The 19,866-nt window shown below is 38.6% G+C and overlaps 1 protein-coding gene across 5 annotated transcripts in view; it reads left to right on the top strand.

The window, feature by feature from the left end:
• Positions 1 to 6,087: 6,087 nt before the first annotated feature.
• The window catches only part of Tsp97E (Tetraspanin 97E), a 119,577-nt gene continuing 105,798 nt past the window's right edge, over positions 6,088 to 19,866 (top strand). For all 5 annotated transcript variants that reach the window (XM_076209362.1, XM_076209364.1, XM_076209365.1 and 2 more), the window contains exons 1-2: positions 6,088 to 6,218; positions 19,142 to 19,294. In XM_076209362.1, the coding sequence (XP_076065477.1) occupies positions 6,159 to 6,218; positions 19,142 to 19,294 (213 nt within the window). In that variant the 5' untranslated portion in view covers positions 6,088 to 6,158. The remainder of the gene's footprint in view (positions 6,219 to 19,141; positions 19,295 to 19,866) is intronic.

A 19,866-nucleotide genomic window follows, 5' to 3' on the forward strand; every position in this document is an offset into this window, starting at 1 on the left:
TTAATTTCTTTCCAAAACATCTTTTTATTACTTTCAAAATTTTCTGTCATACTCTTACCCCACTTCACATCTGCTCTCATCTTTGCCTCCTTTATCTTATGTTTTACTTCTCTTCTCTTTTCTTTGTACCTCTAATATGATTCCCTCGTCCTATTTTGTAATCAATCTGTGAAAGCTTGCTTATTCTCTTCTACAACCTTCTTTGCTTCTTCATCTCACTACTCACTACCCTTCCTTCTATTTCCTCCCATCCTCCTTGTTCCACACATCATCTTTACACACCATGTGACTCCCTCCTTGAACCATCCCCATTCCTTCTCCACTCCTAGTTCTACTTAATCCTTCACTCCCTCCCACTCCTTTTTCAGCTACTTCTTGTACTCCTTCTCATTTTCCTTCTCATTTAAACAGTTCACTCTAAGCACCTCCCTACCTTTTGTCCTTTTCCTCTTCATCCACCTATCCTCCACTCTAAACTTACCTTCCACCAAAAAATGATCTGATATCCCTTCACTCTCTTCCCTTAGAACAGGTACATAGTGGTAACCAGGAGTATAGTGTGAAGAGTTAACTCTTCCCACTATACTCCTGGTTACCACTATATACTCCATTAACCCTCTATCTACCACCCTTCCATCCACTACCCTCTCCCATGTGTACTTATGCTTGACTTCCTAAACACTGTATTCGCTAACATCAACTCTCTAGACACATCTCCACCATCAACTCTCCACTACGATTCTTTCCTGTAATTCCACACTTCCCAACCACTCCGCCTATTTGTTGGTTCATTTTCTACCCTAGCATTAAGGTCTCCCAATACCACTACATTGACATTTCTCCCCAATCCCTCTATGCACTCATTTAAACCTATCTAAGAAGCCTCCCTTTCCTCTACACTCTTCTCACTACCCGGTTTACAAGCACTTACAAAATCTCATATCTCCCTTCCCAGTGTCACCTTCATCCACATTAACCCTGAAGAAACCTCCTTCCACTCCACTACACGCTTACCTATCTCTTCACTCACTATCTCCCTCCTCTCTTCACTCCTGAGAACCTCCTAACTACACTCCCAAACTCACACTAGCCACTCCCTTTCACCTTAGTTTCACTCAATGCCAACACATCCATCTTTCTTCTCACAAGCATACTGCCTATCTCTTCGCTTTACTCTTATCTGTACCACATCTACGCACATTAAAAGACCCAAACATTAGGGTACTGGTTGGAAAACTCCTAGACACTCTTATGCCTTTACTTTTTTAGGAATGTCCCCTTTGGGGCTGCAAGGAGAAGGATGCCTACTCCTAATCCCCGTCTCGTTTTTTGTCGCCTCGTACGACTCAAGTAGGAAGACTTGGTGGGAGTATTCGTTTCCCCCACCACAGAGTAAGGCGAAAAAAAAAAGAAATGAATATTCAGAGAAATGGTACAGGGTAGTAACGAGAGTAGTAAAGCGTATCTTAGGATTAGAATTGGAGAGAGTGAATGGTTTGAGGAAAAGGTGGGACTTCGGCAGGGATGTGTTATGTCGCCCTGGCTGTTTAATCTATACGTGAATGGGGTGGTGCAAGAGGTAAATGCAAGGGTAGTGAGTCGGGGATTGGAGATGGTTAAAGAAAATGGAGAAAAGTGGAAGATAAGCCAGTTATTGTTTGCTGACGACACTGCGCTTGTGGAAGGATCAGAGGAAGGATTGAGGAAGTTAGTGACAAAATTTGGGAATGTGTGCGAAAGAAGGAAGTTGAAGATAAATGTAGGTAAAAGTAAGGTGATGAGATATACAAAAAGAGAAAGTGGCAGTAGACTGGAAGTGAGTAATAAAGGAGAGAGACTGGAGGAAGTGGTTTTAGATACTTAGGAGCGAATGTGGCGGAAAAGGGAGGAGTGGAGGTGGAGGTAGAATGTAGATTGAGAGAAGCGAGTAAATACCTTGGGGGATTAAAAAGTGTAATGAGAAATAGACATTTGGGAATAGATGCTAAGAGGAGATTGTATGAACGAGTGATAGTGCCAACAGCACTGTATGGGGCAAAAACATGGAACATAAGAGAGGAAGAGAGGAGGAGTTTGAATATGTTTGAGATGAGGTGTCTAAGCATGTACCCTAGAAATGTCTCTCTCACAGTAAATTGGCCTTCTTTCAGAACTACATAGCGTATATCAAAGGAATATTGATCCTGATGTGAGATATCTGAGCAGAGTCACATAAGACAATTGTACTTGCTTTCCCAGACAACTGCTACATATTTTTCCCAAATGGTTTTAGCCAGAAAGGCAACAAATTAATCTTGTATAACTGAAGATAAGTATGTAGCTCTTCCTTTAGCCCCAATTTTGTTTTTACGCAGGTGTTCTTTGAGAACTGGATTAAAGTCAGCAATGAATCGTATTAATGCCATGAAATTGACTTCCCTTTTCATATATGTTGTGTAAACTGTGACAATAGAATTAATGCTTCCTTGGAATGCCAAATTTCTGAAAGCCAAGAACCTGATACAGGAAGTAATTTGCAACATCGTCTGTTTTCCTTTGCCTCTCTCAGCATTCAATTGCCAAGCAAATTCCTTATCAATACCCTTCTCCTCCCCAAGACGTTCCTCTACATCTTTCCATGCAAGGTAGGCTTTTCTTTGTCAGGTTGTACCCTCATATACAGGTATTGGAGTGCTGTCCTTCCACTTCCCTCCACTATTAAATCCTTCCGGTGACTCGAACTTCGAAATTACATACTCTGGAGTGTGCTGAAGTAGAACACAGCTAAAATAATATACTGTTTCTTTGGATGGGGAATAGAGCAGTTTGGTTCTCTTCACGATATTACCTTTACCCAGGGCCCTCACATGGGGGGAGTGGGGGGGGGCATATGCCCTGGGGCGGCACATTTAGGGGTGTGGCAATTCTAGTCTGGACATGCCGCCCACAAGGCTGACAAAATAATTATAACAAAAAAAAGTCAAAGGAGCCCTGAATATTTACTGTAATATACGAATTTTGCGTTAGAATCAATAGAATATGAAATATTTGTTCCCTTATCCTTTCTACAATAGGGACATTAAAAATAATTTTTAATATCCGCTTAATTATTTCGCAAGCTAATAGCTAAAAGAGGCTGTAAGGGATGGTGGAGATAGTAAGTGGTGATGGGAGAGGGGGGGGGGCGTTACTGAGAACTTTGCCCCGGGGGCGGCACTTAAGCATGTAAGGGCTCAGCCTTTACCCTTTGCAAGTTTCTTGTAGAACCACGCCTTAGTCTTTTTTCTACCCTTAATAGCAGTAACAAAGGGTCCTTTTGAATTCTGAAAAAAATTCAGCTCCAATAGAAACAAGGGTATCACTGATGTTAGATGGTAAGTGCCCAAATGGAATCAAACCAAAGTCGCTTCTCTGAATATATTCAAGTCCTGTTCTTCCCTCACAATTACTTTCTTACCCTCCTTAGCCTTCTGATCACTGGTTTCTTTCTTTTCCCTATTAGTCTCAAACTCCTCGAATAAATCCCTAGACTCCTCTTTCTCAGTATCTTCAAATTCACTCACGAGATCCTCATTTAAAACACGAGTTTCACTCTTAGCCTCACAATGGAGGTGGTTTTTTTTTTTTTTTTTTTTTTTTTTTTTTTTTTTTAGTATGTGATCCCACTAAACAGAACACGCTTTGGTGGCATAAGAAGTATTTTTTTTCCTCCCCAGTAGTCCAAAATATAATCGATTACTCATATGAAAGTAATCAGTAATTGTGATTACAGAAAACCAATGTATTCGCCCACCTCCTGCTCACTCTCTCACACTTACACAGCCTACACTAAAAACTATAGCCTAGACCAGCGTTTCTCAACCAACCAGGGTTCCCCGGAACCCTAAGGTTCCGCAAAAGGTTCCCAAGGGTTCCGCGAGAACAAGGTGAGGTAAGCTCATGCACTTTTGATTTTGATTTAATTTCACATACGTAATATAATTAAACACACACGACATATTCTTGGTTATTGTAATAATGTCATATAGACATCATCCTATCTAACCTATCATTACGATGAAAATAAAATGAGAAAGATATGGTATATATATATATATATATATATATATATATATATATTTTTTTTTTTTTTTTTTGCGCAGGGGTTCCTTGAGACATGCAATTTAATCTAAAGGTTATACAAGGGTAAAAAGATTGAGAAACGCTGGTCTAGACAGCCTAAAATTAAAATTACAGTATCTAAAATCTAAATCTAATAGGCCGATAGGCCTGAACGTCCAAAACGTTACAAAATCACATATCCTTTGAATTTGTTTATTACACATTTTTATAATTGGGAATACGTTATTTCTCCTGCCCTAAGTGGCTATATAAGTGTAAATCAAGCAAAAACGAAAGCATATGAAAATGCAGACATGGCAACGAAATAGTCTTTCATTTTGTTTATGCTCTTGTTTAATCTTGGCACTACATAGGTAGGCCTATCTATTTTTGAAATCATTGAAGTACTGAATGCAAGCTTTAACTTGGGGCTTGCCTTGTCTATAGCCTTGAGAGATTAGTACCATGTGGAATAAGTACACATTGAATACCGAACATCCATGTGGTTTCATCTATCGGCATTATCAATGTTTCGTAAAAAAAAAATTAGAGTAAAAAAACCCCAACAGGGACTAGGTTTTTTCCGACAGTGCGACAAAACCGCGAATCAGCTGCGCATGTGTAAACAAACAAAAAAGAAAAAAATTATATTTGGAGTCAAACTTAACATTTTTTCATGTAGACATTTTAGTTATTGGCTTGGGAAATTATTAAACAGATCTTAAATTTTGTATTTTGTCCCTATCGTAGAGGGGGTAAGGGTAAATATATTTTGTTTATTCAAACGCAAAAATTTGTCGATTACGGTAATATATTCAGGGCTTCTTTGATCTATTTTCTGTAATAATTATTTTGTCAGCCTTGTGAGCGGCAGGTCCACGCTAGAAATGCCGCCTCCCTTAAGTGCCCACGGGCATATGCCCCCACATCCCTGATGTGAGAGCCCTAATTGACCCAGGTGATAAAAAAAGGGCGTTAACTAGAATGAAATTCTAAGTACAACATTGGTCAACGACTTAATCTACGTAATCGTAGATAAGAGGTTTCTCCCAATTGAATTAATTTGTTTTGCGTCCAGAGGAAAACTTCAAATCTTTTCGCTACCGATGGTGTCACACACAGTTGAATAGTATAACCAAGTGCTAACTACAGTGGATATACTCGTATAACTACTATGTTGTTCGGAAGAATGTTAATGCTTTGCACTCCTTTTCGAATTAATAAGATTATTTTGGTGCACATTGGTAGCCTGGCAACCATTCTATCGCTCGACGTGAAACCACATTCATAGCCGATTCAGAAATGTCATACGATTGTGGCGATTGTCACTAATGTTTATAGCGTCCTGAATGTGAAGAAAAATTACCATTTTGTTATTGTATATCTTTATGACGGCGTGCAATATTTCAGGGCTTGGTTGACATGATTTAATATGATCATATATATATATATATATATATATTTATATATATATATATATATATATATATATATGTATATATATATATACATATACATATACATATATATATATATATACATATACATATATATACATATACATATATATATATATATACATATATACTGTGTATATATACACTGTGTATATATATATATATATATATATATATATACACATACATATATATATATATATATATATATATATATATATATATATACATATATATATATACATATACATATATATATATATATATATATATATATATATATATATATAAAATAGTATATATATATATATTCTAGAATATCCAAAGGAAAATTAATTTTGTATAAGTTACAAGTTATCTTATCTATTACGACGAGTCACACGGCATCACAATGATACACTATAAGTATTTTGATATGTCTTCTGCTGTTAGAGAAATAAAGTTCAAAGGTATCAGAGGAAACTTAAATAGAGTTAAAAGATAAAGAAATGTTTAGATTCTACTAATGTCTTGTGTCGATTTTATTTTGTTTTTAACTTCAGTCTTATGTCGTCTTTGAAGTTCATCGATCAGTACTGTATACGTTGAGTACCTGTGTAGTGAGGTTATAAGATTGTCACCATGTGTGGGGGATTTACGTGTTCGAAAAACTCCTTGCTGGCACTAAATGTAGTATATGTGGTATGTATTATTTATAACTAAGGTTGAGATTTATAGGGATAGTATTAGAAGCATTGAAAAGTGACATAATGAATAATCATATTTGTCAAGGTGCACCACGTATGAAATTTATGAACAAGATATTTTTTTCTTATGCATTGACATTTCCAAGGTAGTGACTAGGGTGTCAAAAGGTAAAAAATTGCAAGCATACACATTTTTTGAAGGAGGGAATATTTGTAAATTTTTGTATGATTGGCGCAAGTATTGAATGGAATCAGGATATGGCATTTCGCTAATTTGTTTTGAGTAATTTATTCCAAATCAAACTCGTACATCACGAAAGTAGTATATATTTTCCTATATATCTTTTTAATTATATAGGTTTTAATATTGAAATACAGATTTTCTATCTTAATTATTGGTTCATGTTCCATATTGATATTCAAATATATTGTCTTGCTGGCTGTTTGACAATTACCTTTTTCATTAATGACCAATGAATCAATTAACTTAAGTATGAGGTGGCTACTAAAAGTTGGAGACATTTGGAGATATTCTAAGTGAAAATTTATTTGGAATGAGAAACTTGTCATGACATGGTCACTGGTGTTTATTCTCTTTCTAAATGCAAAACCGAATGGTGACAAGTAAGGTATTACTAGAGTTGTGAGTCATGGCTGTTGAGAATATCTATTATAATATCATAAATATGTTAATATTGACTTTGAAGGAAATGTGTAAATGAGAAATGGAAATACATATTTCTAAGATGTGTTCTCCCTATTAAAGGGGTGTAGTTGCCAAGTGAAAGCACCTTAGGCTTAGCAGCTCAGGATGGAGGGTCAGCCTTTGCACTACTTGAATTGAAATGAATGCAGTGAAGCATATCTCTTGTACTGGAAAGTCTAACAACCACCACTGCTTGATCATGTGGTGACTCCCTCCCCTCCACATCTACTCAAATTATCAAGCACAATAGACATACCGTATCTGCATCCAAAACCCCCTTCAGTCTTCACTCCATCCTCCATCTCTTTCTTAGTCTTCCTCTCAAATTCTCTTTATTTGTCTGTTCTTCCATATTTTTTGATGGGCTTTCCTTGTTCATTCTTCCCATATGGCGCCCAACCAATCTCAGTACTCCGTACCTTGCCTTACAGATCCCTTCTCAACCCCACACCATTCTGTGCCTCACCACCACTTCTATTCATTCTTGTAACATCCATCATATTTCTCGAACATTTCATTACAAAAACATTGTCTGTTCATCAGTGCCTACCTTGTATTCCTAATTGTTCCTAATAGTGCTGTGGGTGCAACACTTTACGCAGCCTCTTTGCATTTCTTGCCAAATGCCTATTTTTCTTAACTTCATTTTACTATCTACTTGCTTCTATAACTCTAATTAATCCTCACTCCAGCTATAAACAACATGGAATGCTATCCATGGTCTTCCTTGATACCACTTCCCTAAAAAGATAACCCTCAGCATAGATCTAGAAGGAAAAGGAAACCCTATATTAAAAAAAAAATACAGACTACAATAAAGCAAAGTGGCAAGATTATGTAGAGGAAATAGAAAATAAAGTATTTCTTTTTAAAAGCGTACACCTACATGATATAGCAATAGAAAATTAAATATTAATTTTGTAAAATAATAAGACATCAATGTAATATACTTTTTTTTTAGCAGAAATCAATAAAAGAAAAATTAAGCAAATACACTACTGAACAGAGCTGTGATGATAGGTTCAAGATTGTCATTTGCCCAGTCCCATCAATGTCATTGATGATGGCATTGATGTTGTGTACCAGGTGTTTTCCCACTCCAAGTGACATTACCATGCCACATATTTTTAAAACAGTGCTACAGAGCTGAGCTTCATGCTTTTCTTCAAGCTATGAAACTCCTCTACACCCTGCAGTCCAATTGGACATCAAAACAGGCTGTCAGCATCCCTGACAACGATGACCCTGATGACCTCCAGAATTACAGGTACCACATTACTAAATGCAGGTTAGGTTAGATTAAGTTAGATGAATTTATCATACTTTAATTTCTTTGACCTTCGCATCAATCAAAACAAAGATGGTGTCTTCTCAATCAGCTGTTGTGGCTTCATTTGTAAGTGTATTGCATAGCAGTTTTTTCTGTTATAGATTTCTGTCAAGAAAAATGTATATTACATTGATGTATTATAATCTACAAAATGAGTACAAAATACAATAATGTATAGCATGCTTAAGTAGAAATACCCAAAAGTAATTTGTAATATCATCTAAAATAGTTTTTTAAATTATTAAGATGTACAATAAAAATATTTTAATGTATAGTAAATGAACCTGGAAATGAATAAATATTTAGCAAAATGAAAAATAAATATAAATTCTGTTGCAATTTATGAAGTAAAAAAGGTCGATCCTAGTGCAAGGGAGACGGGGACGGGGGTGGGTGGTTATTGAAGTGAAGCAGGAAAATCTTCCACCAAGGGAGATTCCTCTTCACTCACTGCTATGATAGTCTCGACTGACTAACTGGCTTTAGATCATTTAGAAACATTGACATATGGCAGTTTCTTTAAAATCCTATGTCACTAGAAAGTTTTCTAAGGACATTTGTTTTTGTCTGTGCTTAAAAATTTGGCAGAAATATGACAGCATTATTATTAGATAAATTTGTAGCATGCATAGCCACTGCCTTATATAGGGTGATACTTCACAATGTATGATGAAACCATTTCCCATGCTTTAAGCATCTCCCTTATTGCACTGGAAGTTGTTGCTCTGCTGAGGCTGTTGCCTTCTCCTCCCCTGAAGAAATCTCCACAACTTCTTGCTGTATGATTTGAAGGGTGTTGTGGTGTGTCTCACTGAGATTAGGAGCCCATGCAGGACTCGCATAATTCATCACTGAGCCCTAAAAACAATTACAGGCTGCACAAATACATCACGTACAGACCATTTACACCATGAAACAAAAGTCCTCAAAGTCAAGGACCACCTCGACATGAGAGGCACACAAACACTTGCTGCAGCCACCACAAACACATCACACCCGTTACACTACATAGCAGAACACCCACACACACCAAGAAACATTAAAACTACACCCAAAGACCTTTATTACGCACAGATACTCTCTTCTCTTCCTCCACAACCACCAAATACCAGCCTCCGGAAACATATTCATAATCATATCACTCACCGCTCCATTAACACACTGAAAGACAACACACTGCTGCATGCCAGACCCCCTGATATCCACCCTTCTGAATCCTCTCTCCCACGAAAGGACAGAGTCCACTTGGCCAGACTGCGATGCGGTCACCACCCAGCACTTCTAAGCTACCAGAAGAGGCTGGACGACCGTGTTGTGAACAGCTGCCCAGGATGTAACACTTCACCCCATACCATACAACACATAATGGAAGACTGCATTATACACAATCATGCACGCAAACAACACAACATACACTCTATAAAGGATTTGTGGGAAAACCCAGTTTCGGCTGTGGCCTTCCTTGGGGAGACGGGACTGCTCGGACAGACAGTCTAGGGAACGACAACAACAACAACAACAACTTCTTGCTGTGAAACAAAATGCAACTCCTTAAGATCTTCAGTGGTCAGCTCCTGTTTATGCTCTTCCACAAACAGATTGTGACCAAAGACACAATCTGGTATTATTTTAGTTGTGCACACCTATGCAATATAGCATTAGAAAATTAAATATTAATTTTTTAAATTATAATACATGAATGTAATATGTTATTTTCTTGGCAGAAATAAATAACAAACAATCTTGTTACAAGCAAATCTACTAATGAATGAAGCTGCTAGGAAACAGTACAGTCCAGTCACCATGAATTAGACGATGGCTTTCACATTGTGGACTGGGTGTTCTCCAACTCCAGGTGACATTAATAAGCACTGATACAAAGACAACAGGGCTTCCTTGGACTTTTTGGGAGAACACGTGGTTCTGCCATCGTCTGTTAATTGCCTGAGGTACAATAACAATTAGGCCGTCGGCATCAGTGACAACGCTGATGACCCAGATGATCTTTAGAATTTGAGGTACTGAATTACTAAATATAGGTTAGGTTACACAGGTTAATTAGGTTAGAATAGACGAATTTATCATCCTTTCATTTCTTCAACCTCAGCATCTATCAAAACAAACATGGTGTATCATTCAATCGCTGCAACTTCGTTAATAAAACAGTTTTAGCAACTTTTGTTATTGATTTCCGCCAAGAAAATAGCATATTACATTGATGTATTATAATTTACAAAATTAATAATTTTCTATTGCTATATTGTGCACTTCTAAAAATTTACCCATAATCTTGTTGACTACAGGCTCCACAGGCACCGACTTAAGGGTCAACTGAGAAGGCTTTTGATTTCTTTATTTTTTGTTATTTCACATATGAAAATACAACTTAGAAGAAGTTAGAACACTAAAATGCTTGTTTCTAGCATTTTATAGTCTTGATTTTATCCAAATAGCATGATCTTAAAAGTGCCTGATAGCAGATGAACTTTTCAATGTCGTAGTTACATTTCCACTGCTATGGCACTGATGACATAACAACAGTTGTTTTCATTCTCCAACAGCTGCTATGGCTTTGGGATAAGATATAGCCCGCCTCTCCTTTTTTTCCCCTGTTTTCTGCTTTTTACATGAATTTTCATTGAAATGATGGGACTTGGGAGAAAAGCACAAAACCTTGTGATACAGTTCCAGTGCTGATGTTTGTTGACAAGGCAAGAGCTGACCAATATCCCTGAGAAGTGCTTTCTGCGATACTATGAGCTCAATCTCTTTGTGTGCTTTTGAACCTGAAAGCAAGATGATAAGCAGGCTGTTGTGTGGTGCATGATAGCTAAGCAGATTACATCTATGAAACGAGTGCAAAGCTAAAAACATGGTGCTGTGTTGGTAGTAGCTACTATTTCCCATCTACCAGTTCAACATGCCAGTTCCTTCCTTGGCAAACACTTTACTACACTTTGTATTTTAGTTTACAAGAAATGCCAGGTTCACACTATGAAAGACTTAAATTTTATTACATTGTACAGGAGAGAGGATGAAAATTTGATCAAATCTTTGACAGTGTGAACTGGGATTATTACCCTCTTTCAATCATTCCCTATTGTCATTGGGCTCATGCAGACATGTTATAGTTCAGCCTTCGTGATTGTTGGTGACCAGGGTCCCGAGTGTTTTTTTTTTTTTTTTGGCCGAACAGAGTTTTACCTTGAATCCAGGCTTCCATGACTTGTGCTATCTACACCGAATTATCCAGTCCTTTTTGCGAACAGGATCTTTCGGAAAAGAATTAAAATGAAGTCCATATGAAGCAGAAGTTTTGTCGAATCTATATTGCAATTTGTGGCTACACACTAAACCATTTTCTAACTAAATACTTTATAAAACCTTGCTAGCACACGAAATATGACAGATCACTGATCAAATTAACAGCGCAGCATGTCATTTTATAGTGCACGCATATGGCATGCATCAGAATCTAAACAGCGCGAGTGACGTCACAACCGATAGAGCCTTACAAGAGACAGTCGAAGATCAGTGAAGGAAAAGTTGGTCTGCTACCGATATTTTGATAAGCCTTTTTATCACATTGCTTAATAATTAAGATTTGTTCTTGAATTATTTTATCATAAAGTGACTAAGTCATGCATCTAACAAAAATCCACCACATCTTTGAAAACCTTCTCAGTTGACCTTTAAACCCCTCAAAGTTGCATTCAACGATGTTGTCCGGCCAAAGCTTCTTCCTAGCTGAAATAAGGGTTCTCTTGTTGACCCCCTAACATGCCTTGTCGATCATCTTGAGGCAGGCAACAATGTGGAAGTGGTCTTTTCCAAAACTCTCTGAGAGTGAGATTGGTCTTCTCATCACCTCAAAACAACACTCGAAGTGTGCTTTAGTGTAGAGCTTCTTAGAGTTTGAGATGACCTGCTGGTCTATGAGCTGGAGTAAAGGAGTGGTTTTGGGAAGCAGGAACTTGATCTTGAGGAACATTCATCAAGGTCATCTTCTAGAACTGGAGGATGTGTAAGAGCATTGTCCATAACAAGCAAGACATGAAGTGGCCGATTCATCTCAAGTAAATATTTTTTCACAGAAGTACCAAACACCTCATTGATCCAAATCAATAAAAAGCTCACATGTCACCCAAGCCTTGCTGTTGGACATTGCATCACACTTAGCCTGCTCTTCTGAACTTTACACTTCTTGAAGGCTCGTGGATTTTCTGAATGGTAAACAAACAACAGTTTCACTTTCAAATTGCTGCTTGTATTGGCACAAAACAGCAGCATGAGACAGACTCTTTAATCTATACATGCACGATATACCCAACTTGACACCTCAGAAATACAAATAATAATAATTTTATTTGGCATTGAATCAATATACATGAAGAGCAGAAAATGAAAAGAACACATAGTTTGAAAAAAACAATTACAAATGTCGAGGATAATACAGAAAAGCATGTAAGCTTATTTCCATTGTGTCCTCAATAGACCGATTTTCTACACTAAGTTACACAGACAACATATGTAGGGGTTAAGGGGACCGGAGACAGTCTTGAGTAATACCAATCTGTTTACATATGACACACAAACATAATTATAGTTTTGCTAATACTACTAAAATGTTCATAGCACATAGGATATTGAGACCAAAACTTGAGCACCATCATAATAAGGAACATTGCATTATGCATCAGAAACAACAAAATAATGCTAAAAGGTACCAAAACAGTATGAGTGAGTACCATATCAGTGTATTACCATTAATGATATACTACACTGTGGGAGGTTATGCAGATTTATGGGATAGGCGGAAAGCTTTTGGGAGCTGTCAAGAGTTTTTATGAGAGTAGTAGAGCTTGTGTCAGGATTGGAAATGGAGAGAGTGAGTGGTTTGAGGTAAAGGTGGGACTTCGTCAAGGATGCGTTATGTCGCCCTGGCTGTTCAACTTATACATGGATGGGGTGAATGCAAGGGTAGTGGGTCAGGGATTGGAGATGGTTAAAGAAAATGGAGAAAAGTGGGAGGTGAGCCAGCTGTTGTTTGCGGACGACACTGCGCTTGTGGCAGGATTGGAGGAGGGATTGAGGAAGCTGGTGGCAGAGTTTGGGAGAGTATGTGATAGAAGAAAGCTAAAGATAAATGTGGGTAAAAGTAAGGTGATGAGATGTACAAGGGGTGAAAGTGGCAGTAGACTGGAAGTGAACATTAAGGGAGAGCGACTGGAGGAAGTGGATAGTTTTAGATACTTGGGTGCAAGTGTAGCAGGAAAAGGTGGAGTGAAGGTGGAGGTAGAATGTAGATTGAGAGAAGCGAGTAAATGCCTTGGTGGATTAAAGAGTGTAATGAGGAATAGACATTTAGGAATGGATGCAAAGAGGACACTGTATGAAGGAGTGATTGTGCCAACAGCACTGTATGGGGCAGAAACGTGGAACATAAGAGAAGAAGAGAGAAGGAGTTTGAATGTGTTTGAGATGAGGTGTCTGAGAAGTATGGTGGGGGTTACTAGGCTTGATAGAGTGAGAAATGAGGAGGTGAGGAGGAGAACAGGGGTGAAAAAGGAGCTGGGAGATAGGGTTGATGAAAGAATATTAGGATGGTTTGGACACATGGAAAGAATGAGTGAAGAAAGACTAGTAAAAGAGGTATGGAAGGCAGATGTGGAGGGAGTGAACATGAGGGGACGTCCTAGGATGAGGTGGATGGATGGGGTGAAGGGGGCTTTGGGGAAGAGGGGAATGTCTGTTGAGGAAGGAAGGGAGAGGACGGAAGACAGAGGTGAGTTGAGAATGGTTGTATATGGATGATGATGTGATTGCATGAGGAGGAATGGGCGTGGGGGGTGAGGTAGTATGTGTGAGCAAATTTTGACGCAGCTTAAAGGGATTTCTCCCCGTCCTCGCCTTATATGCAAGGGGGGACGGAGAGGGGGGGTCGCCGATTAAATGAAGCGGCCTTGCTGTGGATGTGCTGTGTCTTGCGACACTGCTTCTGACCCAGGGCGGTGGGCAAGGTGCAGGGATGACCCGTCATCCAGGAGGTGCTCAGATGAGAGGGAGGTTGGGAGGGGTGTGGAGTGTATTTAGGGATGAAATGGGTGGGAGTGTTTTTATGCCTTCCCCTTTTTGGCTACCTCCCTGGTAAGGGGGAAAAAGCCTTGGTATATGTATGTATGTATGTACATTATTCTACAGCTGTATCAGCAAGTGTAGGACAATAAAGGGGGAGTCCATCCCAGGGTAAGAGTAAGTATTAAGTACCGCAGGATAGAAGGTAGCAGGCCATCAATAATATCAACATATTGTTATAGTGAATGCTACATTGCAGCTAGGGTCACCTATTAATTGATTCCAAATTTTACCTGTACCTCAGGGGACCAGTACTCGTATAATTAAAACAACAAGGAGATTGAGGGAAAGGTCCAATTACCTTGTTGCCTGGTGCCCTGATTCACCAGGCTTGTATTATGATCAGATCATAACTGTTCTTGGGCCATACTTGAGACATATACCAGAGGAGGCTGGAAAACCACATTGCAGACAACTGCCCAGGATGTAACACTTCACCTCACACTATACAACACATTATGGAAGACTACATTATACACAATCATGCATGCCAACAACACAATATACACTCTACAAAGGATTTGTGGGAAAACCCTGTTACAGTCATGGTGTTCCACAGGGAGATGGGACTGCTTTGCCAGACAGTCTAAGGAACAACAATAGTAACAACAACAGCAACAGCTGGTGGTAATGTTAGCAATAGACATAAATAAAACATTCAGTCTGTTGCCTCAGGTCTCTCTTGCAGGAGACCCACAGCTCCCATGTAACTGGTAACAACTTCTGGATCAGCCCACAAGTCACTCAAGGGAGAAGTATTGTTTTGTTGCCTGGGTATGGCAAGGGTTTGGCAGTGCAAGATGGTATTCTGTGTCTGTGTGGTGGTTGCATCCAGAGCAGTTTGATTCTGTGGTTCTTGTTTCTCATGAGAGGGATTCTTCTGTGGGGCTGATGGTTAAGGTTTTTATAGAGATGGAAGTTTGGTGGTCAGTCTTAGCTTTCTTTGTGATCCAGTTGTGAATGTCTTTGTATATGGGCCATTGATGTAGTTTCTGAAAAAAAAAAAAAATAATAATAATAATAATTAAGAATCCTTGAACATTTTCAAAAATTATCATTGAGACAGATAGCCACAGCAGTTAAAAGAATTGGCTAACAAACTTCTCATGTGCAAGAGAATGCAGAAAATCCTAGACAAACCAAATACCTGGGATCAAAAGATTGTACAGTGGAGTCCCCACAAGAAATACTACCTCTACTAGGGTACTGTACCTCTTCACACGTTGTCAACCCCACACCAAATCTAGAGCAAAGCATCAAGGTGCTCACCTGTGCAGATGACTGATGATAACCCACCACAACATTTAGCAACTGCAGGATAGTCACAAAGATGACCCAGACATACTTATACAGATTAGAACAATTGCTAAAATAAGATAGAATGCTAGGTTGAAAAGATGTGTTTTGAAGTAAACAAGGTAGTTGATGAATTGTCACAAATCTATGTGTAACAAATATAAGTGACAGTAATAAAAAAAATGCAATGAAATGTGTTGGTTTACTATAAAATAAACTTTACTTCTTGTAGGCTAATTTTACAGAGTAGGATACCTAGTCCCATCACTCTGTCTCACTTTGTTGCCTTTTACAACTTCCATGGGAAATATGGTGACAGAATTCTTACCTCCCTTATGACAGGCAGTGTGCAGGAGAAAGGGATGACTCTTCATCCATGAGGAGCGAAGATGGGAGGGAAACAAGGGTAGTGGATATGCCTTTGACTTGGCTACCTCTCCTATAAAGGGGAAGAAGCCCCTGGTAGATGGATAAAACAGACTTGTTGATGATTGATTAGTTATCATTTTACAGTTATCTGCTGAATGCAGATGAAGATTGTCATTTGAATTTCCATGGTAAGATCTATTCGTAAGCCAGACATCAAGTTCATAATCCTTGAAGGAATCCCACAAGACTAAAGATCCCAGAATACCATATGATGCATTGAGTCATTACCCTCTTGAAATCAATATAGGCTTTGAGCAACCCCTGTTGAAGTTCATATTGGTCCTCCACAAGAACTTGTAGTGGCAGAATTTGATCAGTTGTTAACTTAATGTGTGTGAATCTAGACTGCTCATGCCTATGAAATTTTAGCAGATGCAAACAAACTCATAGTGGCATTAGACAGGTGAGCACGTTACCTAGCACACTCAGAAGTGTTATACTGTAATTACCTTTACCTTTTCTCCTAGGTAGGGATCATCAGACCCTTTTTCCAGTCAGAGGGAATAGTACCAGGCTGTGAAATGACATGCAATACTTTGTGCAACCCATAGATTATTGCATCACTTTTGGTTTTCAGCACCTCTGTGTTGACAATGCAGATGCCAGCTTACTTTTCACCCATCAATTTACTGTTGAAACTCATGTTGGTGCTCCACGAGAGAAGTGCTAGAATCCTATCAGTTGTTGACTTATTGGGAAGGAAATTAGACTGTGGGTGTCTGAAACTTTAACATGTGAATGAACCCATTCTAACAACATATGAATGAGAACCTTGCCTGGCACACTTAGCAGTGTAATGTCATGTACCTTTTCTATTCTAGATAAGCCTCTTTAACCCTTGTAAGGATGGTTAAGTCAGTGTTCACCCATCCCACACCCATAACTCGTTCATTGTTCCTTTCATCTTAGCATCATATAGTTGAAGGGTTGCCTCTGCCCCCATTGCCCCACTGCCTGGGTCAAAGGCTGACCAACAAGCACTTCCATAGTAGGGCCTAATAGCCCCACTGCTTCATTATATGGTAACCCCCCACCTGCACCCAGATCATCATCATCATCCACTTGAAGTTTACAGAGCAGAAAAGAATAATGATCCTATGGGTCACATCAATTTATCATTCATTTACAATCATTCACTATTTACTTCCATCTTTTGTATTCCCTTGCTCAATACACATTCAGGACTCTTCCATCTGGTGCCCTCTTCACCCTGTCATACCTCACAAATTCTTTTTGTATATGCCTAAACCATCCCAGCACTCTTTGATCTACCATATCTGCCAACTTTTTCCACCCCCCACTCTCTTCCTCTCTTCACAGTTCTCACTGTCTTTCTTCATTATACCTACCACAAATCTTAAATGATTTATTTGAGACATGGTAAGGTTCTGTCTTTCTACATATACCTCTACATACATATATCAAAAGGATTTTTTCACATTATACAAGTACTGACTATGTTGGGGGTGCTTGGCCTCCAGCAGCCCAGGCCTATGGCCTTTGTTATGAATAGATTTGGGTGGAAAATGAAAGATAATTGCAAAAGTATACCTGTTAGTAAATAGAAAATGCTTATCATGATAATTTGGGATTCTTAGTGCACTGACTTTGACATCATTGTTGTCACTTGAAAATCTCCTCCTGAAACCCCCAAAACCCTTACATGTTGGCACAGATATGTCCCCAAAAGTGTCCCCATTCCAGTAGACATCCTAGACTCATTGAAAACTTGGAAATTTCTCTTAGAATTGGAAAAAAAATTGTTTAGAGGGGGGCTGGATACACATACAGTCATACCATACTTATCCAAAAACCCATACATTTGCCTTCTGTATTAGCACCTTATGGGTGAAAGATCATCCCCATCCCCCATGACACTGCTTGGGTCAGAGGCAGTGCAGCATGATGCACTGTTTCTATAGTGGGGCCAGGCCCCCCTGTTGCTTTATTGTATGGTGATTCCCTTCACATACACACATACATATGCCTCATCCACTTGAAAATTACAGAATAGATGAGGACACCTCCAGGCCTTGTCATTTTCATCAGTTTGTAACCTTTCTCTGGTCTTCACTCCTATCTGTTGTATTCTCTTCCATGCTCAACAGCATCTAGTGCCCCCTTCACCTCTTCTGTCCAACTCTTTCTTGGTATTCCCTTCATCCATTTATACTTTCCATAGGCTTTGTTATTTTTGCTCTCATTCTTTCCATATACCCAAATCATCTTGACATTCTTTGATCAACCCTATTAGCCAGCTCTCTTTCCATCCCTTACTCCACATTTTTCACTGTCCATCATGGTAACCCCCACCATACTTATTCAATACCTAGACAACAACACAATATTTCTTCCTTGAGTTACCTATGGGCAAGTCCAGTGGTCATTATTACCTGGGAGCTGTTGGTGTCCTGCAAGAGAAATCTGTGGGGAACAGGAATTGATTGACCTTATTTTAGTATTGGGAAGCTGTTGACTTTGGTAAAGTTATACAATATCCTTGACATACATTTTCTTGAACTTATGTTTAATCCTTTTGCTGCTAAAGGGGTCGGGTCATGTATGGCTGCAATAAAAGGATAAGTGCCATCCAATATGGAAGGGGATAGTTGGGATAGAATTTATTCCATTGTTACAAGGGGTGGTCATATGCAAGTAATTAAGATAGCCTGGCAGCAACTAGAATATAGACAAACCTCTTAAAACAATCTGGCTACATTCCAATAATATTGATTGTGAAGCACTCTTGATATGCTTGCTTGTGGGATCACTTAGTAGAAATATGTGATTATAAGGATTGTATAAACAAACATTTCCTCTGGGCAATTATGAATATCACGAAAGTGAGAATGCGTCAGTTGAATAACAAAAGGTGTATTCAAACCCAGTGACTGCATGGGCAAAAAACTTATATTGTGAATGTAATCAAATAAGTTCTCATAGTACAGAAGGAGTAAGCTGAACATATAGATTGGTATGGATTTTAGGCTCATCTGATGGTAAATTTTCCTTTGTCTTGCAGTTGGTAGCCTTTGTGCTGATTTTTGTGGCTGCCTATGCAAAAGGAACCTCCATTGTCTCTTCCTTGTCGCTGGTGTCAGGCATTATAGCATGTGGAGTTTTTCTACTGATCATCTCAATAGTTGGACTGATTGGAGCAACCAAACACCATCAAGTAAGTGCCATTATTAAAACTGAACTACCATAGATGTTGTACTATTTACACTTCATTATCTTCAGATAGATATGTGTCATAACAATTCATTCCAGAACATTTATTTTCATAGATGTAGTATAATGTCCAGGTTCCCTAAGTCTATAATTTTGATAGAATGTGTATAGATATAAGTTTTTGTTTATAGCACAGGCTATTTTTTAGGATAGATGTGTGTGTAATAAGCAGTTGCTGACAAGTCTATGTAAAGAAACACCATGTGAGGACTAAACCTTTATTAGTATGACATTTCATTTGTTACAGTTTTATCAAGTATGTAGTCATGGTAAATATATCGGAGAATAACTAGGAAGAATTGGGGGAATAGAGGAAAGGTTAAGGAGGAGAGGGAGCAATTGTGTGTGGGCAGGTCATTATTTCACCACTGATGAACAAATGAAGGGGAAGAAATAAAGTGAGGGGACATTTGTCCACTGATGACAGACAAAATCATGGGATGAAAAAGGTGTGGAGTGTAAGTAGGGATAGCTTTCAAATATTTTGTTGGTAATTGGAAGCAAAGGAATCAGGTG

The sequence above is a fragment of the Oratosquilla oratoria genome, chromosome 26 (assembly GCF_046742065.1).
Source record: "Oratosquilla oratoria isolate Oo_2021 chromosome 26, ASM4674206v1, whole genome shotgun sequence".
Lineage (NCBI taxonomy): Eukaryota > Metazoa > Arthropoda > Malacostraca > Stomatopoda > Squillidae > Oratosquilla > Oratosquilla oratoria.